Source organism: Camarhynchus parvulus, chromosome 8, assembly GCF_901933205.1.
Source record: "Camarhynchus parvulus chromosome 8, STF_HiC, whole genome shotgun sequence".
Taxonomy (NCBI): Eukaryota; Metazoa; Chordata; class Aves; order Passeriformes; family Thraupidae; genus Camarhynchus; species Camarhynchus parvulus.
Window position 1 is genome coordinate 4,137,506 of NC_044578.1, and position 27,100 is coordinate 4,164,605.

The following is a 27,100-nucleotide window of genomic DNA, read 5'->3' on the forward strand; positions in this document are numbered from 1 at the left end:
ATGGCCTCCTGGCAGGAAAAGGGTGAGATTACAGCCATCCTCGTCCCTGCCCGTGGCAGGGGATGGGAATTTTAGCATCCCCTCCAACCCAAACCATTCCGGAATTCCATAAAATGTGCTGGGGGAAGTGTTGTGGCCCTCCTGGGGGCAGAATATGGCACTAAACCCGAGCCAAATCCTTCACTAGCACAAGGCTGTGCCCTGATTTCCATTTCCCCCCATTTTGGGGAGTTTTGAGGTGTTTTTTTAATTCAGAGGTATGGACCCTACTGCCTTTTCCCTGTGTTGATGTGAGGCCAGTAGCTGTGACGAAGGAAAACAACTTGTCAGACCATCCCCAATCTAAAATATCTTGACACTGGGCTGATGTTACCACCAGTTATGTCATGGGCAATACCTACATTTTGTTATATTGCAAAAAAGACTGGATTGCCCCAAAATTTGCCTCATCTTCACCAGTCACACTGCCCCTACCTTTCTAAAAAGCTGAACTATTAAGAACAAGAATATTAAGAAATATTAAGAATAAGCTGAAATGTTAAGAATAATATCAATAATAAATTTAGAATATTAAGAATAATATTAAGAATAAATTTAGAATATTAAGAGTAATATTAAGAATATTAGGAATATTAGGAAATTAGAATATGAATAATAATATTAAGAATAAATTCTGAAGATCTGCTGTTGTTCTTGGCTTCTAGCAGGACCTCTGTAAAATCCAAAAAGGATAAAAAAGTTGAAAAAAATTCCCAAATCTCTATAACAGACTTATATACAAACTCCACCAGTAAGTAGCTGAATAGAATAAGAATAATTCAGGGAAGAGAAGTCAGGCTGATGCAACTACATAATGTACTGAATGCTTCACTGCAGGGGGAAAAAAACCCCAAGAAATGAAATTTAAAGCTAAATTTCAGGCTAAAATGTTTGTTCTGGGGAGGCTGTGCATGTGCAGGGAGTGGTTGGGGCTGCTGCTCTCAGTAGTGGTGTTTGGGTTTATTCCCATTGGGAATAAAGCTGGGAATTCCCATCCTGGGTTGGTGTCTCTGAGATGCAAACCCCAAGCTTCTGCCTGAAGGAGGGGCTCCCTCTGTTTTGCTGGGACACCAAAAAACAGATTTGGCTTCCCCTTGTGCAGTGTTTGATGTTCACACCACTCCCTGCACAGTTTTGTGGCCCAGTGGTGGTTTATGGCAGCCCTGATGGGGCTAGCACTCACAAAAATGCATGTTTTAAAGAAACTTTTGGCGTTTCACTTTAAATTTTAGGGTGCATTTAGAGGAATCTACCCTGTCCTTTTCCTCGGGACTGCAGCTCTGAAGTCAGAACCTCCTGATTCTCCAACAGTGCTTTAATTCATGGCCTGTGTTCACACCACTGGGCGGGCCATAAATCCTCCCCAGCTACCTGTGCACAAAGCTGGCATTGATTCCCATCGTGCTGGGACTCCAGCACTGCCCTGGGAGACTTCCCTGCCAGCTTCCAGCTCAGCAGGATCCCCCTTTCTTCTCCAAGACCTCCAGGCAGCGGCAGCAGGGCTTTTCATGTGGTGAGGAACCAGACTCATGCTTCCAGCCGTGCCCCTGACAAATAAGCCTTTTTCTTTCCCTCAGTTTCCCTTCCTGTTATTTTCCAGCTCCCCTCACATTTGGCTCTGGAAAGCAGGGTCAGTTCCTGGAGGCATTAGGGGTGCTCAGGGCAAGGATTTGCTCAATCCCCATGTGCAAAGGGGGTTCAGACAGAGGGGAATGGCTTCAAAGTGAAAGAGGGCAGGTTTATTAGGGCCAATGTTAGGAAAAAAATCTTCTCTGTAAATTTATTTATTTATTTATTTATTTATTTATTTATTTATTTATTTATTAGGGCAGACATTAGGAAAAAAATCTACTCTGTAAAATGGTGAGGCCCTGGCACAGATTCCCACAGAAGCTGTGGCTGCCCCTGGATCCCTGGAAGGGTCCAAGGCCAGGTTGGAGAGGGCTTGGAGCAGCCTGGGACAGTAGAAGGTGCCCCTGCCACGGCAGGGTGTTGGAACTGGATGATTTTTAAGGTCTCTTGATGGTTTCTTTTCCAGGCATCTTACTGGGAATGATCTGTAGGAGAGGGGCTGAGTCTTGGTGTGTGGGATCAGGCTCAGCTCCTGCCCTCCCAACCCCATCATCAGCCACCTCTGAATGCCACCAGCACCCAGGCTCCGGGCAGCAGCTGCCCCTGCTCCAAGGAAAACCCCAAGCACTCCTGCAGAGAGAGATGAAATAATATTTGACCAGTTACAGAAGGAAAAAGCAAGTCCTGAGGCTCTCAGCTCTCTTCTTGCCGAGCTAACCAGCCTTGCTTTCCCTGGGAGACATGCTCTGTAAGAACATGGGCTCGGTGTTTGGACAGATACTTTCAGTCTGTTCTCCAGGGCAGAACTGCCCAGTGATAGGAGAAGTCTTGTTTGCCCTAATTTAACTGGGCTGTCTGAGGACCCTGAGGGACAGCTCTCCATGGAGAGGAGCTGCAGCAGGGATGGCTGGTTTTGCTGGGCTCTGCTGTCCAGAGATGAAGGAAACACTTGGTTCCTTGGGGAAATGTCTGGTTTAATCACTCTGAGGTGAGGAAGAGCAGGGTGCAGGCTGGGTTGGTGCAAAGGGTGGGTGTCACCTATGAGGAGACCTGAAATTTGGGGTGAGAATTACTGCTGGACACCACGGGACTCCTCATGTGTGCTCAGCATTGCCAGGTGTGGGAAGAGACCTGAGTACACACTGTGGGGGTTGGAACTGGACAATCTTTACAGCCCCTTCTTACCAACCCACTCAGAGATCCCATGAACTTCCAGAGACATGGACATCACGTGGACACAGACAGTGCTGTGAGGGCACAGACATCATTCTTTCCCTCAGAAAGCAAACCAAACCTGAGCTCTCCCTTTCCCATCCCTTTCCCTCACCAAACCTGGCCTGTCCCTTTCCCATCCCTTTCCATGCCAAGCCTGCCGTGGTCTGGGAAGCAGAATAAAGCTCAGCTGAAGCTTGTGATAAGGGCACCTTTTAGAAGGAGCACCAGCAGGAGGTTTGTGCTGATACCTTGGACTAACCAAAAGGAATCTGATCCACAGAATCCCAGAATGGTTTGGACTGCAGTGGACGTTAAAGGGCACAGATGTGGCTGTGCTGCTGTGCTGCCATTTGTGGCTCAGGTCAGGGAGTGCTGGGCAGGCTCAGGCCAGCCCAGGTGAGGCTCTCCCCGCCCCGGGGGCAGAGCCAGGCTCAGCCCAGGTGTGTTTGGGGCTGGGCTGGCTGCACTGGAGCAGAGCAGCAGAGCAGCAGTGCAGGAGGGCGCACGGAGCATGCTGGGCTGAACCCTGGAGCTGGCGTGGAGCAGCAAGGGATGGACCTGGTAACTGCTGGGGCTCTGTCTCTCGTGCAGCTGGCCCGGGGGAAGGATTTCTGCTTGGTTCTCTGCTGCTGAGCCATGGCTTGGGGCTGTTCTCTCCGTGGAGTTCCTGGAGCTGTTTATCCTGGGAGTGAGGTGCGCTCTCATCACCGCTCCTGCTCTGTGTGCAGACCACACAAATACTGCTTTGCTGCCCCAAAAAGGGGCTCCCAGCACCTGCTTTCTTCCCCTCTCACTCTGACACTGCAGTTGTGCCTCTTACTGTACACAGAAAGCCGAGTTGGGTTTTATTGATTTGTCTTGGGAGAAGCCGGCGGGTTAATGAGCCGATGGTATCTGCAGTGTGCTCTCCTCAGCCTGCCCGGGGTGCCTGGCCTGGCTCCAGCAGTCCCACACCAGGCCAGAGGGCAGCACAGATTAAACATTTACCCACCACAGCTCCCTTGGGGATCAAGATAAAGGACAGAGTAAACCAGAGAAATTCCAGGAGGGGAACAGGCAGTGCTTCCTCTCGGCTGTCTGGCGTGCCATGTCTTGAATGCGGTTTATTTGGGGTTTATTTTCCTGGGTTGGTTCATTTTGGAAAATCAGCTACAGGAAACTAATGAGGATTAGTTTGATTTAGTTAATTAATTGAGGAGAGAAGGCATTGGGAGGACCTTATTGTAGCATTTCGGTACCTGAAGGGGCTGCAGGGGAGCTGGAAAGAGACTTCTGACAAAGCCCTGGAATGACAGGATAAGGGGGATGGCTTCAAACTGACAGAGGGCAGGGTTGGATCAGATATTGGGAAGAAATTCTTCACTTAGAGGATGGGGAGGCAGAGGTTGCCCAGAGAAGCTGGGGCTGCCCCATCCCTGGAGGTGTCCCAGGCCAGATTGGATGGGGTCCGGAGCAACCTGGTCAGTTGGGTGTGCTCATGGCATGGGGTTGGAATAAATTGATCTTTAAAGTCCATTGCAATCCAAACCATTCTGGGATTCTGTGAATCAGATTCCTTTTGGTTAGTCCAAGGTATCAGCACAAACCTCCTGCTGATTCTCCTCTTAAAAGCCACCCTTATCACAGGCTTAAGCTTGAGATCTTTATTCTGCTTCCTAGACTGATCTTGATGTTAGAGGAGCACTTTATTTTTTGGGGAGAAAATATGGAAAGTTTCTGTGCCCCCTGACCCTGTAATGCTTCTGTCCCCTGACTCCTTACTGCTCACAGCTTTCCGGCCGGTGGAAGTTTGCTTTCCTTTCTTCTCTCTCTTCCCCTCTCGTCTTTGCAGGGGCTTTTGCCAAATGTAGCATTATTCACAGTCAATTATTTGGCCAGATGTGGCTGTAATACACATTGTGAGCTTTTGGCAGGCCTTTAAATTTATGAGTTTACTCTCCCTGCTTGTCAGCTGGTCTGATTTCCAGGGGACCTGAGCCCTGCCTGGGACACGTGTGACCTGCCCAGCCCTGTGTTGAGGCTGAGCATCTCCCTGAATGTGTGTGGATCAAACAGGAGAGCTGCTGGGATGGCTTTGTGGTTTGAAACAGCCCCAGCTCTGATGGAGAATTATCCCTGCAGAGACTGGGAGAACTCACTGCACCTTGGAGGGTCTGGCTGAGCTCGGCCCTGTGCAAGCAAACAGCATTTTCAGGAGATTTTTTTGGGGAGGGATGGATTGCCCAGCTGGGTGTGGGCGTGCAGGAGGTGGGAATTTAACCCCACCCACCCCAGCAGTTCTCTGTGTTTGGGGCCACACTTGTCCCTCCTTCTGTGAGCATCCATCAGGCTGCACTCTGGGGGAGCCACATCCTAGTGAGGGGCACTGAGAGGGCATTGAGCACAGATAATCTCCCTCTTAATTTGCCAAATCAGCTGAAGCTGCCTTTTCAAGGCAAGAAGAATAACTATTTGAAGGGGGGGAAAGGAAAGCTCATATCCACCCCACTTTAATTAAACTCAGTGCCAAGCTCCTGACTGCCACAGCCCATTTCTGTCACACCCAGTGCCAGGGAGAGGCCTGACCAAAATCCCCGTGTCTGCCCCGTCTGGGGCACACTGAGACAAGCAGGTATTTTTCCTTTCTCTTTTCTTTGTCTCTGAGGGCACTGATGAGGAATTGTTTGCTGCAGTAAAGAAAATCAGCACGGGGAGGTAAACAGCTCTGAACTCTTCAACCACTGCTGCAGCACGTGCCACAGCTCCCTGCAATTGCATTAGGGCACCTCACTGCTTTATTTCCTGTCTGGCATCACTGGAGGGATTTTTTTTTCACTTTTTCCCCCAAACCTGATTCATCCTCGGTGTGCCTCTGGAAGCTCCCATTCCCAAGGCTCTCTGCTAGATTAGCCTGTCTGGGCAGCTCACACAGCATCATCAGGCTGCTGACCACTAATATGAAATATAATTGGAGCAATTCAAACCTCTCCCCCAAGGGCTGGTTCTTTACATCATGTACTACCCTGTGAAAGTAATAAAGTCAGTGAAAGGGGTTATTCAAGAGAAATTGTCAGTGTTTAATAAATCGTGCAATTAAATGCAATAAAACCTCAGTATGCTATTCATCTGTTCTGTCTTAACACTTAAGGCTGGAGCTTTTTTCAGAATAACGAAGTTCTGTCCTAGATAATTTTTTCCAATTTCCTCATTAGACAGGTTCTCGTGAAGCCTTGCGCTGAACTGAGCTGCCAGGGCAGAGCACCTAATGTAATCATGGCATATAAAAAGTTATAGAGCAGTTCAAGGACTTAAGTAGCTCATAAATTTTTCTTCATATTTTCTCCCTAGCTCAGTTCAGGGCTGAATTTAAGCCACGGCACTGCAGGCAAAAAATTGTGCTCCCTTTTCTCCAGCGTGGGATGCAGGGGAGTGAGGGACTGAAACAAAATGTTCTCTAAGTGCCCTTTTAAACTGCACTGACACTGATTTGCTGCTTTTCTTGAAGAACCTGGGGTCTGGTAACTGTGTGGGAGAGGAGCTGAGTGTCATGGGCAGCGTCCATCACCCACACTGGGTGATGCTCTGTTTGGGTTATGTGTGCTCTGCTCCCTGGAGCGGCATTAAAGGCAAGGGGAGAGGCATCCAAAGAACCCTGGATGTCTTAAGGGGCTCTAAGCTGAACCAGCACCCTGGAGGAAGAGCATTCTGTCCCAGGGGTCATTAGGAGTGCAGCACCAAGGAGGATACTTGGTGCTTCTCTTCTCATGGTGGAGTTTTCTCAAGGAGGGTGGGGATGGACTGGGCGTCTCTGGAGCAGCGCTGGCCTCTCCTCTGTTTGCTGCTTGTGTACTGAAAATAAAGTGCAGCTTTCATACCCAGCAGGTGTATAAACAGCATTGCAGCACCCTTGCCAGGAACGCTTTAACATTCAATTCCGGGTTTGCCAGATCCTCCCGAGGGGAATTCTCCATCCCTGGGTGACACTGGGGAGAAGGAGGCATTTCCCCTGGCCACGCTGCTCCTGCTTGCTTTCCATGCTGTGCTCCTGCATTTCCCCCCTGTTTTCAGCTCTTTTGCCTTCACCAGAAGTGATTTGTGAGCCTTTGGAGGATCCTTTGAAAGAGCAAATTCTCCTCTGCTGCCTTTAAATTTTCACCAGGATCGGCATGTCCTTGGTGACCAAGTTGAGCGTGCAGCCTGTTTCTCCCTGAAAACAGGGTGATTGTTTAAATTGCCTGTTGCCACCTCTGTAGGCAGCTGTTCTGTGCTCTCCTCTCTCCCCTCACCCAGGAAGGAGTGACTGATTTCAAAGCCCTCCGAGCAAGATTTCAGAATGACTCCAACTCGGCCAACAAGCTGGGGCAGAAACCTCCCACGGACATCGCCCCCAAACCTGGCTCTGCAGGGAACACCACCTCCAGCCCTCTGCCCCTGCCTAAGAGAGAGCTGAAAGTGTCCAAACCTGCCCATCCCACCTCCCAAGCCCCTGTGCTGACCCAGCACAGCCCCTTGGCACAGCCTTGGGGTGACAGGGAGCACATGGGATACAGCAAAGAGCACATGGGCAGCACCTCAGAGAAAGGGCTCAGTCCTCCCAAGCCTCTGCTCTCCTGTGCCACTGCCCAGCAAGGATCAAGCCAAGCAACTCCAGAGGACCCTCAGCTCCCGGATTCTTTCCAGCATGTCCTAAAGATCTGGGAAGAGACTTTATCCCGCAAGGAGAAAACAAGTCCAGCCCAGCGGGCGGCCAGCTCAGCTCCTGCTGCACCAGGCAGTGCCAGGATGCCAGCCTCTGGGAGCTCCCCTGTGCTGGACTGGCGTGCCCAGAGGAAGGATGCTGTGCATGGCAGAGGGACAGCCCTTCCTCAGGCTCCCAGAGGACACAGGAGCTCTGGTGGAGCAGGTGCTGAGGGTGTGGTGGCACCTGCGTTCTGCCAGCCGGGCTATCGTGCACCCAGAGAGCCACCTCAGCTCCAGAAAGGTATGGAAAGGTGTTTTCTTAACACTGAATATAGAGATGTATAGGTGATCTGGAGGTGCAGGATGCAGCAGCAGGAGGGAAAAGCTCCTGAGGGTTGAGGCCCTCAAACAAGAGGCCAAGCTGGCCCATTGGAATGCTCTGCTCTTGCTCTGGAGGTCCTGCAGATAAGAAATGGGTCTCAAACTGCTGCTCTGCTTGAGTAAGGGGAGGATTCCCCATATCCAAGAAATTATTTTAAAAATTCACTCTAAGAAGTTGCCCACATTTTGAGAGTAGGATGAAAACTGAGGACAGGAGACCATCTTAGTTTTGGTGTGCCCTGGCCGTTTGCAATCCCAAGGTAAACGTGACTTCACAAAGATGTGAAAGGCAGGTATGGAAAGGTGTATTCTTAACACTGAACGTAGTGATATATGAGTGTATAGGTGATCTGGAAGTGCAGGATGCAGCAGCAGGAGGGAAAAGTTCCTGAGAGCTGGGATGCTCAAACAAGAGGCCAAGCTGGCCCATTGGAATGCTCTGTTCTTGCTCTGGAGCTCCTGCAGATAAGAAATGGGTCTCAAACTGCTGCTCTGCTTGGGTAAGAGGAGGATTCCCCATATCCAAGAAATTATTTTAAAAATTCACTCTAAGAAATTGCCCACATTTTGAGAGTAGGACGAAAACTGAGGACAGGAGACCATCTTAGTTTTGGTTTGCTTTGGCCATTTGCAATCCCAAGGTAAATGTGACTTCACACAGATGTGAAAGGCAGGTATGGAAAGACACTTTAATACTCATTACAAGAGCTTGAACCTGAATACCCCACCACCACCACCACCTCTGCACCCTCCCAGCTTTGCAAAAGGTCATATTTAAGATCTGAGAAGATAATTCTTAGAGAAACTGCTGCTGGGAGGCTCAGAGGCTGTGAAGCTCCCCTTGCTGACGTGACTGGGTGACGGGGCACTGAAAACCTTAAGTCTTTGTTTACCCTGGAAAGCCACCTCACCTGGACTGAGCACTGCAAACAGCCACAGCCCTAAATCCTGCTGGATTAAACTGTTACCAGCACAGAAAATTGGGCTGGTATTTTATAATCCAGAGGAAGGGAGCTGTCAAGAGCTGAGATCCCAACATGGTTCACGTGGTGCAAATGTGTAAGAATGGGCATTTCCATTTGTCCTCCCATTATGGTACCGTGGTGATGGAAGCTGGTTAGAAATGTCAGGACAACAGCTAATGATCCTGTGTGGATTTTTGCTTAAATCAGGGCTAATTGCTGCCTGTCCTTGTGCTTCTCTGGAGCAGAATTGGAACCTCCCTTCTGCCAGCCTGGAGCAGGAAAATGGAATTACAGCCCTGGGAGCAAGTGGCCAAGGATTAAACCTCTGCCTTCAGCTGAATCCCTGGGTCCTGCCCCTGGAAAACCTCCAAGACCCCCAAAGGTTGATCTCAGTGCTTTCCAAAGCACCACGCCTTTGCTCCACAGAGGAAATGAAACAAGTAAGTGATATTTTGTCTTTTTTTCCCCCCAGCTCTGTTCTATAGAAAATGAATTAAAACGAGCAGTTTATTGACAGCTGATTTCCAGCACACAGAAATCAGACATTGTTACTTGTTTATAACTTCTTCCTGAAGCATTAATGAGAGCCCGGCAGTTTCAGTGGGGCCGATTTTTGCTCTTAATCTGGAGAAGGGATCTGGTTTTCCAGGCTGGAGGCCATGCCAAGCTCAGAACCCCGGTTCCCTCCCAAGTGCAGCGTGCTGAGAGCAGTTTACAGCTGGCTGTAAAGCAGCAGCAGCAGCAGCTGCCTGTGAGCCCAGCTGATCTTTATCACTCCCCTTCAATGGGAAATGCCTCGACTCTGGAGCACACCACTGTGGGAAGGCACAATAAAATTGTTAGAAAACAGTCTGCTAATCCCCCCCATTTCTGTTTTAAATACAACAGAGGGCAATGTTGTTAAGTGTTCCGACATCAAGAAATGCAAAAGTTCAGTTTCCCATAATAAAACCCTATTGATGTCGCATAATAGAATATTCTGGACCACTTAGTAAGCTGCTAAGTGGTGTTTCTTTATAGATACAGCCTTAATTACAGCCAGATCTTTAGGCACAACTTTTGATGAATTCAAAGGGAGCTGCTTTTGTAAGAAGGGCTCTGCTAAAGTCTCTTTGGCTTTACAGTGCCAGCTCTTATTGGTGTGCCCTGGCTTTGATAAGAACGAGAGGGAAAGAGAGTTTTTCATTGAAACCCTTTTCTAGCCTACTTGTCCTTTCTAAATATACTAATCTGATGGGGGGAACTAATTACATTTATGTGCCATCATCCCCGTGCCCTCCCAATAATTTGTATCTCTAGAAAGGGGGAGGTTGTAGGCAGGAAATGTGAAACAATAATGACAAATTACCAGGGGCAGGTGCCCAGTTTGTGCTGGCAGCGCTGTGTCACGGCTGCCTTTGTGTGCAGCAGGAAGGGCTGTCCCTGGCAGGGCTGTCCCTGTCACCCCTCCCGTGTGCTCTGGGGGGACCTGGGCTTGCCTTCCAACACTAATCCTCTGTTCTTTGTGTGCAGCTGCTGCAGAAGAGGATTACCTGACCCCTGAAAGGTGAGCCTGGGCAGAGGCAAGGTGTGGCTCCCAGGTGATGGGGATGCCCTGTGAAGGCTGAGCTAGAGCAGAGGCTGGACAGAGCTCCAGAATAAAGCAGGGATTGATTCAAAGCATCTCCTCCATGGATCCCCCTTGGGCAGCACAAGCCAGGGCTGCACCCAAGATGAACCAAAATGGCCCCAAAATGCACGAGCGGGCACGGGCTCTGTCACTGGGATCAGTTCTGCTCCATTTGCACCTTGCAGTTCATTGTCCCATTCCAGCTTTAGCCCCTGCAGTCCCACCCTGCTTGTTTTTCTCTCTGCAGCCCACGGTGTTTGTGCTCCTGGGGCTGAGATTTGGATCATTTGTCCTTGGTGCCCAGCTGGAGCAGGAATTGTTTTGTCTCCCTGCTCTGTGCACAGAGCTCACCATCCCTTAACATGAAGCCCAGACCCACACACTAAAGCAGCACAGAATCTGAAAAATATAACAGCTAAGACCTGAGGCATCAGTGGGAACATCCCCATCCCATTTCCCATCCAGCCTGGAGGGAACGGCCCGCTCCTGGAGGCAGCAGCTTGCTCCAGGGGCTGCGCAAGGAAGTGGGAATGTGCAAGGCCAGGCTGGATGGGATCCTGAGCAACCTGCTCTAGTGGAATGTGTCCCTGCTTGTGGGACAGGGAGGGTTTGGAACTGGATCAGGTTTAAAGTTCCTTCCAACCCAGCCCATTCCAGGATTCAGAGTGTGATGGAGCTACATGGCAAGCTCAAAGCTGGCTGGGAGGACCCTCTCCTAGTGGAGAAAACTTCACCCCTCTTTTCTCTTGTGGGCCCTTAAAGCCTCCTGGAGAACCATATCCATGTCCTTAGGTCTGGTTTAGCTGGTGGGAAGCAGAGCTCTGCCATTGCTTTAGTTGCACAGTCATCGCCCCCACCCCGTGTGTGTTTTTTGCTTCCTGTTTGCTGTGTACTCAACTTTTGTGTTTTTAGGACAGAAATGCTTTTGAAAACTGTTGCTGAAACAACGCCCTGGCATAGCCAGAGGGTGTTGGGGGTTTCTTTGCCAGCAGCAAAGGAATTTGTACTCCTGCATGATTCTGTGATCCTGTGTTTGTGCAGCCAGCACAACAGGGCACAGGAGCCACTGCCCTCCCTCACCATCCCAGCCCTTCAGCTGCCTCCACAGCTGAAGTGAGGTGGTCCAAAATCACTTGAATTTGTCTGAAACAGCTCAGAAATCTTGCAGACACAATTGTTTTCTGTGTGCAGGGAGATCCTGACTTTTCTGGTCTCTGACTTGTCACGAGTGGCTGTGCAGCAACCTGGGATTTGTACAACAAGAGCAGCAAAAGTGGGGGAAAATATTCATCCACATGTTTTGTTGTAGGTGTGGAAAGGGGAAATGGATCAGCTGAACCAAAGCAAAGACAGGGGAATTCTCAAAATACTTTCTGTGCCCAAACAACTCCTTCAGCTATCGCAGCAAGTTGTTCTTGACACCATGAGGTGCCCCTGCCAGTGTGGGCTGGTGTTAACTTTTAACCTGTGCTTGTCAGAAGAGAGCTGGTCAAAAAATAACCTCCTCCAAAGCTGTTCTGGCAATGTAATGCAGCAGGGTTAGCTGTCCTGCTCCAACACTTGTGATATGGTCCTTACAGTAGGTCACTTGTTAAATATTAACTGTGTGACAACAGGGGGAATTAATTAAATAACTCTGGCATAAAAGCAGAATAGCAGCAGTTTGGGGACAGGAATTCCCCTCCTCGAAGCCTCACCTGGAATGAAGTCTGGTCTCTTAGAGACCCTGGCACAGTTTCTGGTGCTGACAATTCCTGGGCTGTGTGGGGGTGAGGAGCCCCCTGTGGGACAGCAGAGCTGGGGGCTGCAGGGGACACCCCTGCTTGACTTTAGGGGCTTTTCCTTCTCTGATTTCACTGCTGTCAAAGTGCACCTTGAGGTTCTGGCTCCTCGTGTTCCGGTTTGCCCTTGCTGCTTTCTCAGTTGAAGCTGAGTGGTGACAGCGGGGTGATTCCAGGAAAAACAGACCCTCCCTGAGGGGTTTTACAGCTGGGAGGAGGAAGTTCCTGCTAGAATTCCTCCTGCTGCTCTTTCCCCACCTTACCCTGTCCCCCACGTGTGTTACAAGCCGTGTCTTGTGCTTTTGCTGCTTCCTGGTGCATTCCTAAAATGCCAAAAACTCCCTCACTGTGGGCGGAGGGGAAGGACTGGTGGATTCGCCTGGGTGATTCAGGAATGCTGGGTTTTTTACCCCTCCATCTGTTCCCAAATTGCACTAACGTGAATTTCTGGAGGGGGGAAGGAGAAAGGAGAGTGGGGAGATGGGACCTGGGCTGGGGAGCCCAGCACTGGGGCTGTGGTGCTGGAGCTGTGGTGCCTCCCATCCTCCTGAGGCTGGCAGTGCCACACACGGCGTTGGCATGGAGTGGGTGGCTTGGTAAGCTCAGGAGCAGCACCTTTAAATGGTCCTTTCCATGAGAACCCACGGGCCCAAGAGTGCAAACTGGGAATGGTTATCAATTTCAAACTACTCGAGTAGGCTTGAAAAATGCTGCGCTTCGATTTCCTTGTTTTGGTTTGGTCTTCTGGTTTTGGTGTTTTGTTTTTGTTTTTTTTTTTTTTTTTTTTCCTGCTTCTACTTGAAGGATTGCTGTGGGCAGGAGATTCTAACCCTGCTAGGAAGTCTCCTGATGTGCTTTGAGCCCTCTAAATGCAGCCTGGCCTCCCAAAGGACAAGCAGTGGGAAGGTTCAGCTGAGCCCTGCATCTGCCACAGGTCTCCTCTCCCTCTGAGGAATCCCTGATTTCACCTTGCTTTTTTGTAGGCTCACTATCAAAGCTCTTGGTTTCCTTGTCCTTAAGAGGAATATTTTTTTCATACTACTAAAAGGGACAGGGGAAAAAAAAAAATCTTTTCTCTCTTTTTCATCTTCTCAGTGCTCAACTTGAAGAGCAGAATAATTATGAAGAAGCCCCAATGTACCTGAATCAGTCTGGGGACGCCACAACCTTGTCTGTCATTGAAGGTACTTTGAAAGGCAGCACTGGGAGGTGAATTATGTGCTAGCTGGGGAAAAAAGCCTTTAAAATAGGAAATAATACAGTTTTTTGTTGAGAAAAGCAGCTGCTCAGTGGTCTGGGAGAACAAGTATGAGTGTCCTGTCCCCCTGTGCAGGGGACTCTGGGGCAATGACAAAAAATGTTAAAATTCTGGGGGTAAAATGATGCTTATTGTAAAAATCAGTTGGGAATATCTTAAGACATGACCCATGTAGAGGAGAATAAAAAGAAGATAGTGAGGCAAACCTCAGCATCTTCTTGGGAACAGAAGGGCACAGACTAGGAGACTTTTCCAGGTCCATCAATATTTTTCCCCAGTATAATTTTCTCTATTAAATTTGCCACTGCTCTGCTTTTACATTTTCCAGTGTTTGGAAGGTTTGGGAAGTTATGGGATTTTTGGGAAGGCTATTTCTGCCACGTGCACAGGTTTTGTCTCCCAGTGGGAAAGGAGCCCAGCAAGTCCCTTGGAGGGGAACTGCCACAGCCCCCTGGGATTTCACAGATCCCTGAAAATGTGGCCAGTCAGGCTTGGTGCTGCAGCCCCCTGCATGCAAACCAATGCTCAAATAGAGGGAGGGAGCTGTAGCACATGAGGAATGTGTGCCTGCATGCTGAGCATCCCAGCTGAAGCTGAGTTTTGCACCTAAAAGTGCAGTGACTTTAACATTAATATCTGTTCATAAATATCTTTCCTAGCACCTAAGGCAGAGCCTCAAAAACACAAGGTGAGTGTCTTGAAAGTTTCTAATATCTGTATTTCTTACCTGCCAAGAATTTCTCTGCGTGCTGTCTGTGAAGACTCTCAAAAAATAAATAAGAAATTGCAGAGGGGGCACAAAGACTAATGAGATTCCCAAACATACCAGTGGGAAGAGTCAGCTCCCTTGACTTCCACTGCAGAAATGTAAGGATGTGGTAACACCAAATGGATGGATGTTGGTGGTGGACCAAGTGTTAAGCACCAATATCAAAAATGTGAATTTTTGGAGGAAAAAATCTCCTGAAATATTCTGGAATTTCCTGCCAAGGGTGAGCTGGTGCTGGTAATCCCTCTGTGAGGATGTAGAAGCAAAATTGAGCCAGGCCTGCTTGGCTTGGCAGCACTCTTGGAGAGCTCATCACTTCGTGCCAGGAGATGTCCATGTCCTGGCCATCAGCTCTGGCCCTGCTGAAACTCTTTGTGAAACGTCAAACTCCAGTTTCAAGTCCTGGCTTGCAGAGCCATCCCGCTGCCTGGGAAATAGCACAGCTTTCCAAACATATTTATCTCTGTGTGATTCGCAGAGGGGTTCTCTGGCTTGGCTGGAGTCTCACTTTATGGCAGGCTGGGAAATCTTTATTTAAATTTAAAAAACTTCCTCCTTCTCTCCTTTCTGTAATAGCTTCCGTGCTGACCAGTAGCTTCACTGGTCCAGCCCCAGCACTGTTTTATTATCCCTGGATAGTTTGTCAATATGTGTATTCCCTGTCCTGCAAAGGAGATGAACTATCCTTTTCTGATGACTATTCCAAACATAAAATACTTCTGGGCTTCCTAAAGAAATATTTCTTTAAATGCTGGTTGACAGTTGAGGCCTTGTATGAAAGCTTGACTGCTGAGAAAAGCACAGTGGCTGAAGGTTTTCCTCTGCTTTATTCTAGAAACAGAAGATTTTCCCCTTTGCCAAATCCAGGTAATTTCCTTTCCTCTCTCTCAAACTTCTTCTAGCCCCACAACTGATTAGGGTTAGGAATTGAATATTGTAACACTCGGTAAATATAAAGAAATCTCATATATTTCATGACCAAGACAGCAGAGATGATGCCTTTCTTTGCCAGCACTCGTGGTTTCTAAGATTGTTTTCATTCTAAAACATATCTGGGGAGGAGATTGTAAAAAATTACACTCTCTATTCCTACTGAAACCTGAAGAGTGTAAACAGGGAGAGTTATGAGCCTCTCAAACTGGGGCACCTGGTCCAAGGCAAGGCAAGGTCCATCCTGAATTTCACCTTACAAATGTCACACCTCGAGCTCCTTGTGGTGTATATTTATGGTCACTGTCTGAAGGCTGGGTTTTTTGGTGCTGATTGAAGAGTTATGTGATAAAAAGGGGTCACTTTTGTGGGTATTGTGGGAAAAAAAGGTATCCAGTCCTGCATCCTGTTGCTGTTTCTCCTTGCCTACATCTCAACACAGTGTGGTGAGAGGCACGTTGTGTGATCCAGGTGCCACCACAAATGGATCTATTTTGTCCTTTCCAGCCGTGAGGAAACAATCATATTAATTTGTCTCTCTTCCAAGGATGATTTGTATTATCCCTGAGTGACCACTGGCCTTCAGATTGGAATTTGCCCTCACTTTGCTGGTGATCATTTGGGCATCTCCCTCATTCAGAGGGAAAAGGAGCTGCTTGTGTGGGCACTGTCACAAGGCAATGTGTTTGTGACTGTGCTGAAGTGTCTGAGACCTCTGTCATTTCTGAACATTTCAGTCCAGAAAGAGCTCTGACAGAGGATGAAAAAGAGGGAAAACCAAGTCATGAAAGAGCAAAACTGGAGGAGAACAAAATGTTCGAGGTATTATATCCTTGAGGTTAATTTTAATAATTATTATAGGATGTTTCTTCTCCTTCTGTCCTCCCTCTGCTTGGGAACCAGTTGGGGAAACATTTTGGGAAACTTGAGCCCTTAATCCCAGGGGGTTTCCACCTTCTCTTTTGCTTGCTCAGCACTCCACTGCTTCAGCCTGAAAGGTTGATGGAGGAGGGTGTGAAACTGTTTTAAGTCCACAGATAATTGATATTCTTGTGGATGCATGGATGTATAATAGAAATATACATTAGAAAGCTGTTTCTAAGGGCTGCACTGACCAAACCCAACGTTGGACCCCAGACAGGTGGGAATGAGTACATGTGTCCCAAGGCAGATGGCAGAGGTGGGCTGAAGGTTCTGCAAGGGAAGCAGGATGTGACCAGTCCCCAAAACGCAACGTATCCAACGCCACCAGGGCTGGCAAAAGACAGAGCAGAGCACTGTGAGTATCTCATTGCGCCACTGAGCGTTTCCCCAATCCCCAGCCCCATCTGCCGCCCAAATGTCTCTTCCATATGGGAAAAAACGTTAAATTTGGATGCAACTCTTGAACCAATTTAGTTAAACCGGGGCAAAAGGTTGCCTGAGCGTTTGTATTCTGGTGTGGATCATTTATTTTGGCTGTGCAAGCAGCTTCCTGAGGTGGTTAACCATCTGCGCGGCTCCGGCCGAGGTGTTTGTTTTTCTAGCAGATTGCCCTTATCCGTGGGAGCTGAAACCCATCTCCTCTGCTCCTCATCACTTATGGACTCTCTGGAAAGGGGCTGGCCAAGCCTTGGGGTAGAAATGAGCAGGGTGAGAGCCTGAAGCCTCCCTCTGTGCCTGGCTGAGATGGGTGAGGATCTCCTTGCTCCATCTCCTCATGGTGCCAGGCTGGCTTTGGGCTCCTTTCTGTCAGGATGCTCTGAGGCAGTGACCAGAGCTGCTGAAAGGCACCTCAGCTGCACAATTAAAGCAAATCACATCCCCTCTGTAAGCACAACTTCAGCTGTAAACGTTCATGGGTTCTATTCTGCAGAGGCTCTGCGAGCCACTGGTGTGATATGGGAGCATTTCCAAGATGAAAGAGAGAAAAGTGGCTCTGTTGGGCTCTGTGGACAGACCAGGAGTGTGAAGGAGAAAGTGTAAATTGACTGTGACTGTGGTTATTTTTATTGGTGTGGTTCTCAGGTATTTCTTTTTTTATTATTATTATTATTATTTTAAATCACCTCATAATAATTTTCTGGTTTGGTTGGTGTCTGTTTCTGTAAAAGATCTTGCTGGTTTGCTTGACCTTTGAACAGCTGGAGGTAATTTCTGCTGGGATTTTTTTTTTCCCAAAGTACTCCTGGTGAGCCTCCTGCTCCAACAGAGAGGCTGATTTGGAGAACTGTTTGGTCCACCACTGCCTGCTTTTCTGATTTTCTGAATTGGGGTGTTTTGCAGAAGTTTTGGTCTTTAGCTGGACCATGTTGAGGTGGTGCCTGTGTCCAGCAAGATCTACTGCATGAATCAGAATGGTTTGGGTCGGAGGGAGCTGAAAGTTCCTCTCCTGCATTCCCTGCCACCCTCCACTGTCCCAGGTGCTCCAAGCCCAGCCCAGCCTGGCCTGGAACACTCCCCTTGCTCATTTACAAACACTCTCTGCTTTTATTTGTGTGGCTGCATTTCTGCATTGCTCCAACTCTCTCAAGTCAATTTTAAGGTTCTGACATTGCCACTTAGGAGCTTCTCCAGGAATAATCTATTTCTAACCTCATGAGGTGCAACTCCCAGGCTTGATTCCAGCCCTCAGTGAAATCCATCCCAGGGGTGCTCATCCTCCTTGGGTCCTTTCCAAGGTGTTGATTTACAGGTGTAGTCCAGTGGAATCGTTCATTATTTGGATCTTAACATTTCCACCAACCATGCCAAGCTTTCCCTCCAATCACTTCTCTGGAGATCCAAGAATAATCTCTTGGATGCTTTTAGGTGAGGAAGATTTGGGTCAGAGCTGCCATAATTGAAAAAATCAACAGACATTTTAAGTTCCTTAAACATAAAATATTTTTATGACTTTTAAAGCTACAAACTTCAAAAATTGTTCACTTTTGTTTCTTGAGGTGTCTCAGAGCAAAGAATTTCCTGGAATGGAAAATATACTTGTAGGCTCTTATTTGTTGTTACCCTCAACAGTTTTCCTTTCTCTGAGAGGAGTTCCTCAGAAAAGCTCCTAAAGCAAAGATTTTTGTCATTTATTTATACTATAGTTAATTTATTTATAGTTCATTTATTTATAATTTATTTCATTTATTTATTTCATGTATTTATTTATAATCTCATTTCCAGGGCACAGCATGGGTATTGGTGCTCCAAAGCCAGGAGGAACAGAATTGGGCCAAAGCCCTGGGCAGTCTCTGCAGGCACCAGAGGACATCTATGATGATGTTGAGGAGCTGCAGGACAGACTGTGAGTGTGGCCCTGGGCTCTTGCAGTGCCTGTGCCTAGGAAATGTCGTTTAAAATCCCTCCTGCAGCAAACCCCCATGTCACACTTGTGTCTTCCAGCAGCCACGGCTCAGATGCCTCCAGTTCCTTCACTTCAGACAGCAGTAAGTGGGGAAGCTCAAGCAGAAGCTGCTTCCAATTTGGGCTGGTCCCTGGGAGATGCTGGGAATGGTTTTGTTTCACTTTCAGCATCTCCAGTGTCTCCTCCTGGCTGGGTTGCTCTGAATTCCCATTAAAACCAGTGGGGAGTAGTATGCATGTCTGGCATGGAATTCATTTGAGCAGCCCTGAAGAGTAAAATGTAAAAGGTCTGGGTGCAATTTGTCCAGCAAACCTCACCTTATTGCTACTGAACTTGCCCTAATGGCATGCCTTGGTTTTAAGTTTCAGGAAACAGCTACGAGGAAACATATGAAGATGTTGAGACTGGGGGTGATAACCCAGCAAAACCAGAGTAAGTTGCAATTTCTTAGCCTGTATTTTGAAGTTCTGGCCATTCAGCCTTGATCTCACATGCCAGGTACTGGCTGGAAGCCTTTTTCTTTTTTTTTTCCCTGACTCAACTGCAGAAAAGTTGTTGTGTGGGTGGGTTTCTTCCCTCCTTCCTCCCTCTTTTCCCTTTGGCTAACACTTCGGGAGCAAAAAGCCATTACCAAAGTTCAATCCCAGAGCAGTGAGGGGGATTTTTCTTCCTGTAACACCCTCCATCCTTTGGAAGTACTGCCCTCCCAGACCTATTCCTGCATCGAGCACACAGCACAGCCTCACTCGCCTTCTCTTCATTCAAAGTGTTGCTCAGCCGTAGCTGAGAATTGGCTGCACCTTTTTTTGTGTGTGCCAAAAGAAGGGATGCTCCAGGGGCAAACAGGACAAAATACTCACATTTGAGAAGGCTGGAGAAGAAGCTGCTGTGCTGTAACTAACCTGCAACCAGCTCATTTTTTATGTAGCCTCTCAAGATATTTGCTTTCCACGGGGTGTGTTATAAAACCAATGAGTTTTGCAGCCTCTGGTTTATGTATTGCCTGAGCTTCCCAAATGGATTAGGAGGTGTAAGGTGAATTTTAGTTGTGTTTTGTGTGTTCCCTACCCTCGTGCAGTAAAAATTGCCTTTGTAAGGAGCAGAGGCAGCCTTTGGGAAAGGCACATGTGGCACAGGACTGCTTGGAGTGCATCTGGTGGCTCTCTCCTGAGGGGCAGCGTGGGAGGAATAACAAGGTGTTGCTGAACATCTGCTTTTCCCTTATGGATGAGGAGCTTGCCCTGGCCTGCATCTGCATCCCAGCCCAGCCTGTGTGTGACAGAGAGGGAGGGAAAAGGGGAAAGCTGAACCCCCTGGAGGTGGCAGGATGGTTATTAAAAGAAGGAAGTGTCATTTCTCTGCAAATTGTCCGTGGGAGTGGCGTGGTGGGGCAGCAGCAGCTCCTCCATCCCGAGGGAAGGTGTTCCCACATGGATCAGGCACATCCCCACCCCTGGCAAGCACATCCCTGCCTCCTCTTCACCCCGCTGCACGTGGGTGAAGAAATTAAACTCTCCTGCTGACCCTCAAAGGGAGCAGGGCATCTTGCAGAGGAATTTCAAGGCCATTTGGGACCAAATTCAGAGGTTTCAGAGGGCAGGGTCCTAATCCCCAGACCAGCCTTTCTGTGATCTCTCCATTGATCCCACGGGCAGGATTAAGTGTGCTGAGACACATAAAGGGTTTTAATGGTCCTTGTGCAGGGGCAATGACCCCCAGGGGAGGACCTGGGTTGCCTGCAGATCCTTTACAGGAAAATTGCAGTGTAGATTTGCAGCCCTGTGTACACTTCAGAGAGAAGTGTGTGCCATGGACCATCCTCCTCAAGGACACACACAATAGAAGTGTGGGATGGAGGGTGGCTCAGAAGGTGCCCCTGATGTCCCCTTTAAAGGTCACTGCAATGCTTCTGGGTAATGCTGCCCTTTCCTCAGGAGTTTTCACTCCAAAGAAACCTGGATCACCTTCTAGTTGTTGGGTCAGAGGAGAACAACTTCAATTAACACAGAAAAAATTAAAGCTAAGCAAAGACATCATCTTGGACTTAAAAATTAAGCACCTTTTGCTGTGCTGGTGCCTATCCCAGTGAGTCTATCATCCATATGATGCTGTTAACATCTAAATTCTTCTTCTGAGCTGAGGTCCAGCGTCTGCTGCCCTTCCTTTCCCTGCCTCAGGATCTCTGGGGCTGCTTCTACACCTTGTGTCTCTTTTGATTTAAAAGCTGTTTCTCTTTTGGACAGAACAGAAAAGCAAAAGAGATTTGGAAACCTGTTTAAGATAGAAAAGTTGAAGCTGAACAATTTCAGGCTCAAGGACAACCTCAGGTAAGGAAATGCTGGTGGTCCCACCCCTTCCCCCTTCACACCTGAGCATTCCTCCTGGCAATCATTGGAGAGCAGGAGGACCAGGAGTAAGGAATACAGCTCTTTTTTTTGGAAACATAGGCCAAAAGTGCTTCTATCAACTCACTAGGAGCTACTGTGGCAGATGTGGCCAATGGTCCATCTGTGCAGCTTCTCCAGAATATCTGGCACCAGGAATCTCCTGGAGCTCCTGGCCCTACAGCAGTTTCCAGGTTTTCGTAGATTTTCTGCTGCCTTTGGTACCTTTCTGATGCCTCAGCATGACACAAGGTGCACAGGGGAATGTAGGGAGGTACCTGCTGCCTTGACCTGTGAGCCAGGATCAGGGACAGCCTTGTTGGTGTGGGGTTTTGTTCCAAGCTCCATTCAGAGCCAAGAGCATCTGCTGGAGAAGTTTAACAGTGAGTTTTCATTCTAACAGGGTGGAGAATATTGTATAACTTCCTACAGTGCCTTTTGGGGTATTCTAATATTCAAAACTGTCCATAAGTTTCCAGGGAAATTGCCTTTTCCTCAGGTGTGCAGAACCTGTCCTCCACTGCTGCCAGTGAGAGCCTCACCCTGTGCACGGTGCCTGAACTCCAGGAAAACACTGCCTTTGCTTATTTCTTTGGGAATTCCAGGTTAAACATTTCCTCTTTCGTGTCAGGAAGGTTTGTTTTCCTTCCAAACCTTTTCACACAAGATGCCCCACAGCAGCTCCTTCAAATATAAATATCATTATAGGGAAAGACCCACCAGCTTTTGTGCCATTCTCCTGTCTCAAAGAACTCTTAAAGCTCCTGAAATCGTCTTAGATATCTACAGTCATTGTCACCTTTGAATTCCTGGACAACCCCTGATGTTGGCAGACTTACAGGAAGGAATTAACTACTGACTAAAAATTCCAACCTTTCAGCAATCCCCTTGCTGTTGAGGAGGGCAGCAGGAGTTTGGATTGTTCTTTGGATGCAGTGTAGATCTTTCCTGCTTGATGAACACATGGCTCTTATTGCTGGAAATGCTTATTTAGCAAGGGATATAATTTTGGGAAATGCTGCTGGTACCGTGGAGCCCATACACCTTGACCTGTCTCTGTCACTTCAGCAGCATCACTGACAGCTTTTTGGGGCTCCTCGTGGCTTTTTGGGCATTGCTGATGTGCAGATTTGTTTCTAAAAGCTTTTTTTCTATCCACAGACTGCTTTCCATTTCAGTACCCAATTTAGGTAAGCACATACCTGTACCTGACTCCTGGGGATTTGTGTGTGTGTTTGAAGAGCCAAATGTTTTCTAGAATCAGATTGGTGCACTGCACCTTTCTGAAAATCATGTATTGTGGCAGAAGTAGCTTTGAAGACTTGATAGAGATTTGTGTTTTGTTTGAGAGTGGAGGTTTTGCTCATTTTTGGATAGTTTTAAAGAGAGCATTCCTCCTGCAGATCTGGGTATTTCCAGGAAGGTAAAGTGTGAAACAGTCCTTGCAGAACAACTGCTGGCAGTGGTATGTGAGCCCATGGCACTCTAGCTTTAGGAAAAAAATCCACTTTACAAAGATATTTAGTCTTTGTAAAACTCTTTACTCCTGCCTGCTGGAGGGCCAAGTTCATCCTTTACATAAATTGGGTGGATACAACCTCAGCCTTGAAGAGGTGCTGGAGTGAACACACCCGAGTCCTTGTGTTGGGAATGCTGCCTGGGCTGGCTGCAGTGCAAACCTGGGGCTTTGCTGCTGCTCCTGCTCCATCCTTGGAGCTGGATGGCCAAACCCATGCAGAAAACTGCCCACAAACACAACTAACCAACCCAAGCATCATTCCTCATGCTGAACCTTTGCTGGGTGTTTGGGAGCTCCCAGGCTCCTTTTGCATTTCCTCAGCCCCTTTGGGTTGAGCAACAAGGAGCAGCCCAAATTTTCCTCTGCAATAGATTATTTGGGGTACTCATTATTTGGTGGCTCAGAATGACATCTCCTAATTATTTTCTGTCCTGCATTTTGGTTGACAGCAGCTGTGTCCCAGGAGGACAACGTGTATGATGATGTTGAAGTGGAGCAGAGAGAGACCAGGTGAGGAGGGTGCCCTGTCCCGAGGTTGTCCTCAACCCAAGGAGATTTTCCTCCTGGCACAAACCTGTGCCTGGTACTGTAACCTACTGAGGGTCATGATCTGGTTGGGATTCAGTCCTCTGGAGGCAGTCCAGGTGCCCTCCCTGTGTGTGTTTAATTTGGCAGGATCTGTTACCCAGTTAGCGCCAGAGATGTGAAAACAAGAGAGCAGCTCCCTGACACACGTGAAAAATCAGATCTTTTTCCTAAGGAAGGAAAACTCCGTCTCCCAGACCCGATTATCAGCCCCGTCCTGGCAGGCTCCCTGTCAGAAAAATTACTTTTAATAGGAACAGCATGTCCTGGTGTCTTGCTGCCAGATGACTGCGGTGGCTGCGCGTGCTGGTGTAAATCACAGCAAGTGTCTGCATTTCAGTGCAGGGTGGGGAGGAGATGAAGAAAATTCCAGGCTCTGTAGGCACACAGGGATCTGGGGAGGGGACACAATCTGCTGGGAAAAACCTGAATTCCTGCCTGTCTGCTCCTCTCAGAGGGAAGGATGACAAGTACAGAGTCCGGATGCCAAAACTTCGGGTGGCGAAAGAGTACAAGGACAAGAGGAAAAGCATCGACGACGTGGAAAGGTCTTGCTTTCCATTCTGTGCTCCCATTTTGTCTGAGTTTGTACACACCCCTGAGTGCTTTCAGGAGCAGGACGTCCCTGATTGCACAGACATTTTGTGTTGGTTGATAGTCCAGGGTCCTTTCCCTTTGAAGCCAGATTTCAGGAGTCTTTGCAGAAAATATCTCAAGGGTGAAACAAACCCTTGGATCTGAGCTGAGCACAAGGGGAGGATACCCAAAGGTCTTATCCTGAAGTCTTGTCACGACTTTCCACTGAGCTAAGCCAAAAGTTGTTACTTCCTATTTGGCTCCTTTTTGCTATTTTAGTAGATTTAGATTCGATTTTTGGAAGGAATTCATCCCTGTGAGGGTGGTAAGGCCCTGGCTCAGGTTGTCCAGGGAAGCTGTGGGTGCCCCTGGATCACTGGAAGAGTCCAAGACCAGTCTGGACAGGGCTGGGAGCAACCTGGGATAATGAAAGATGTCCCTGCCCATGGCAGAGGGTGAAACCATTCTATGATTCTAAGATTCTATGATTTTGGCAAGAGCCTTGTATTTTAAAGTAGTGATTATTTGAGCTGATTGCATTGACTCTTGCCGTGCCATTTGTGCATAACACCAATTTTTTTTGTTTTTGTTATTGGCACTGCAAAAATTCACATGGAAGTGGGAGATTCCCTTTTAGATCACAAAAACGTGCATCACAATGACTTTTTTCATTACCTAATACATGGGAATTTGAATGTAAATCAGAGACCCATTTTTCGGGCTCTCACCACAGAGTTCCTGCACGGGGCTGCTCAAGCACCACTGGTTGTGCTGTGCAGAGTCTCAGGTATAACTTTACAGATCAGGGAGTCCATGCAATTTCAACTTTCCCTTAGAGATCATAGGTGCTGCCTTTTCTGAGAAATAGGGATGTGAACTTTGTGTGCTTTGCTATTCCAAGAGTTCCTTGCAGACAAGGCTGGAATTAGGCTCTGGGTTGCAATTTCAGATGTGCCAGGGGTTATTTAAATGCAGCTCAGAAATGCATATGTGTGCGTGTGTGTGTGTCTCTCTCTCTTGTTGCAGAAATATCTTCAAATTCAAAAAGAGCAGTGAAGACAAGAGCAAGAAGATGGACAGAGAAGAGAAGTTCTTTAGAGAGACATTTATGGTGAGTGTCTTTCTAGCTGTGTCAGGGGAGGAGAGCAGCTCTGTGGCTTGTTTAAACTACTCATATTGCTGGTCCTCAGCTATGCTGGGAAAGTTTTCCCCTTGACCTGTTACCTTCTCACCTAATCTGGTGTTTCCAGAGGAGAAAAGCAGCTCTGTGGTTTGCTTAAAAGACACCTGGTGGCACCTTCTTGGTCCTCAGCTGATGCCTTATGATTTAGCTGTTATGTTTTTCAAATCCTGTACTGCACTACTGTGTAACTCTAAACTCCATATCAAGCATCAGTTAACTGTGTTCACATTTTGGTAAGACAAAACAATCCCTCTAGGCCTGATACTCAAGGACACCTTACTGCCTCAGGCCCACAGAAGTATAGACAAAAGTGAATTGAGGAGGAGCAAGCTGGTGCTGAGTTACCTCCTCACACGGGGCACCAATTTGTCAGATTGAGCCCTTTTCTGACCCAGAGATGGGGCAACTGAGAGGCATTTAAAAAACTTTTATTCCATTTTCAGTCTCATGTGAAGGGTGAGACAATACAGATGTTATCATTCACACCATCACAATCAGAACCCAACTATTTCCTAATTTCAATATATTATAAGTGGTTTTTGGCCTATCAGCTTTTGCCACACCAAGCTGTAAACGCCTTAAAGCCAATAATCTAAAAATTACCCCTCATGGGTGTTACTTCAGTGCATCTTTCATAGTTCTATTTCTCTAAAGTATTTAGTCTTATTTGCAAGGCCATTCTTTGAAACTTTTTTCTAGTTCCATTTCTCTCTCAGCAATGTCTGTCCTATTCCATGGCATTTCTAACTCAGCATTTATTATCTCAAGGTTTGCATACAGATGCACACTGTGTGAGCCTTCTGTCAGGCTTTGAGAATTTTTCTACAAATCCATTTCCCGCAATTACCTGAAGCTGTAATTGAAGGATTAATTGATATGCAATTGGACCAAACTTACAATTGTCTGAAAAACTCATGACCACCATCTGTCTTGGGTATAGCCTCTGGGAGGCTCCTGACTGCCCTACATGTTCCTACTGAAGGCCTGCAATAAATATCTGTTGTGGTGTTGTGGGTCCCAGGACGAGGTGAGAGATGAGAATTGACTTTAGGTTCTTAGAAGGTTTATATTATATTATATTATATTATATTATATTATATTATATTATATTATATTATATTATATTATATTATATTATATTATATTATATTATATTATATTATATTATATTATATTATATTATATTATATTATATTATATTATATTACATTACATTATATTACATTATATTACATTATATTACATTATATTACATTATATTATATTATATTCATTATTATATTCATTATATATTATATTTTATTTATTATATTTTATTTATTATATTTATTATATTATATTTACTATATTATATTTACTATATTCTAAAACTATACTAAAGAAAGAGAAAGGAGCCATCAGAACGTTAGACAAGAATGAATAACAAAAACCCATGACTGACCAGAGTGTCCAACACAGCTGGACTGGGATTAACCATTAAGTAAAAACAATTCACATAAAACCAATCACAGATACACCTGTTAGTAAACAACCTCCAAACCACATTCCAAGCAATCAGATAATTATTGTTCACATTTCTTTTCTGAGGCTTCTCAAGAGAAAAACCCTAGTGAAGGGATTTTTCATAAAATATCGGAGTAACAAATACCCACTTTTATGTCTTCAAATTTTATTTCTTCGAATTTTATTTCTTCAGATTTTATTTCTTCAGTTTTTATTTCTACAAATTTTATTTCTTCAGATTTTATTTCTTCAGATTTTATTTCTTCAAATTTTATTAAATTTGTCTAGCCTCTGTTTTAGGTAGCCACTTCAAGGCATCCATCCCTCTCCCCTCATCTGGATCTCCATCAGAGGCGCTATTGGGGTTTTTCTCCCCAAAGCCTCACAACTCATCCTGAAATCTCCTCCTCCCTCCCTCCCTCCCCAGTGCCCTTCCAAGGCTGCACACTCAGGTACAGAATAACCCGTGCCTGCTCCCTGTCCCTTCCTGCAGTACCACGAGGAGATCCGCGTGCTCGCCAGGGCCCACGCTGCGCGCTCGGTGCGCAGCCAGCGCCGCGCCGACCTGCCACTCACAGCTGGGGAACAGCTGGATGTCATCGACACCCACAGCACCCAGGGCCACGCCGTCATCTGCCGCAACGCCCAGGGCAGATGTGAGTCTGCAGCCCGGCTCCGGGTGACAAACCACACTTCCCAAACCACCTCCCAAACCGTGGCACATCCGGCGTGCTCGGCCACCTTTGGCCAGGTTTTGGTAATTCCCTTCCTTTTTGCTAATTCCCTTCCTTTTTCCTCCCCCTCAGATGGGTACGTTCTGGTGGAGCACTTGAACTTCAGGTAA

At 47.2% G+C, this 27,100-nt stretch overlaps 1 protein-coding gene across 1 annotated transcript; it reads left to right on the forward strand.

The window, feature by feature from the left end:
- FYB2 (FYN binding protein 2) lies at positions 1–27,100 on the forward strand. The gene is made up of 20 exons (XM_030953542.1): positions 1–22; positions 3,359–3,387; positions 7,096–7,786; positions 9,077–9,271; positions 10,344–10,377; positions 13,317–13,405; positions 14,139–14,167; positions 15,084–15,115; positions 15,916–16,000; positions 16,316–16,457; positions 18,326–18,446; positions 18,545–18,588; positions 18,869–18,938; positions 20,750–20,833; positions 22,052–22,080; positions 22,859–22,919; positions 23,450–23,542; positions 24,597–24,681; positions 26,750–26,912; positions 27,063–27,100. Exons 1-20 carry the CDS (start codon positions 1–3, stop codon positions 27,098–27,100), a joined length of 2,136 nt encoding a protein of 711 aa, XP_030809402.1.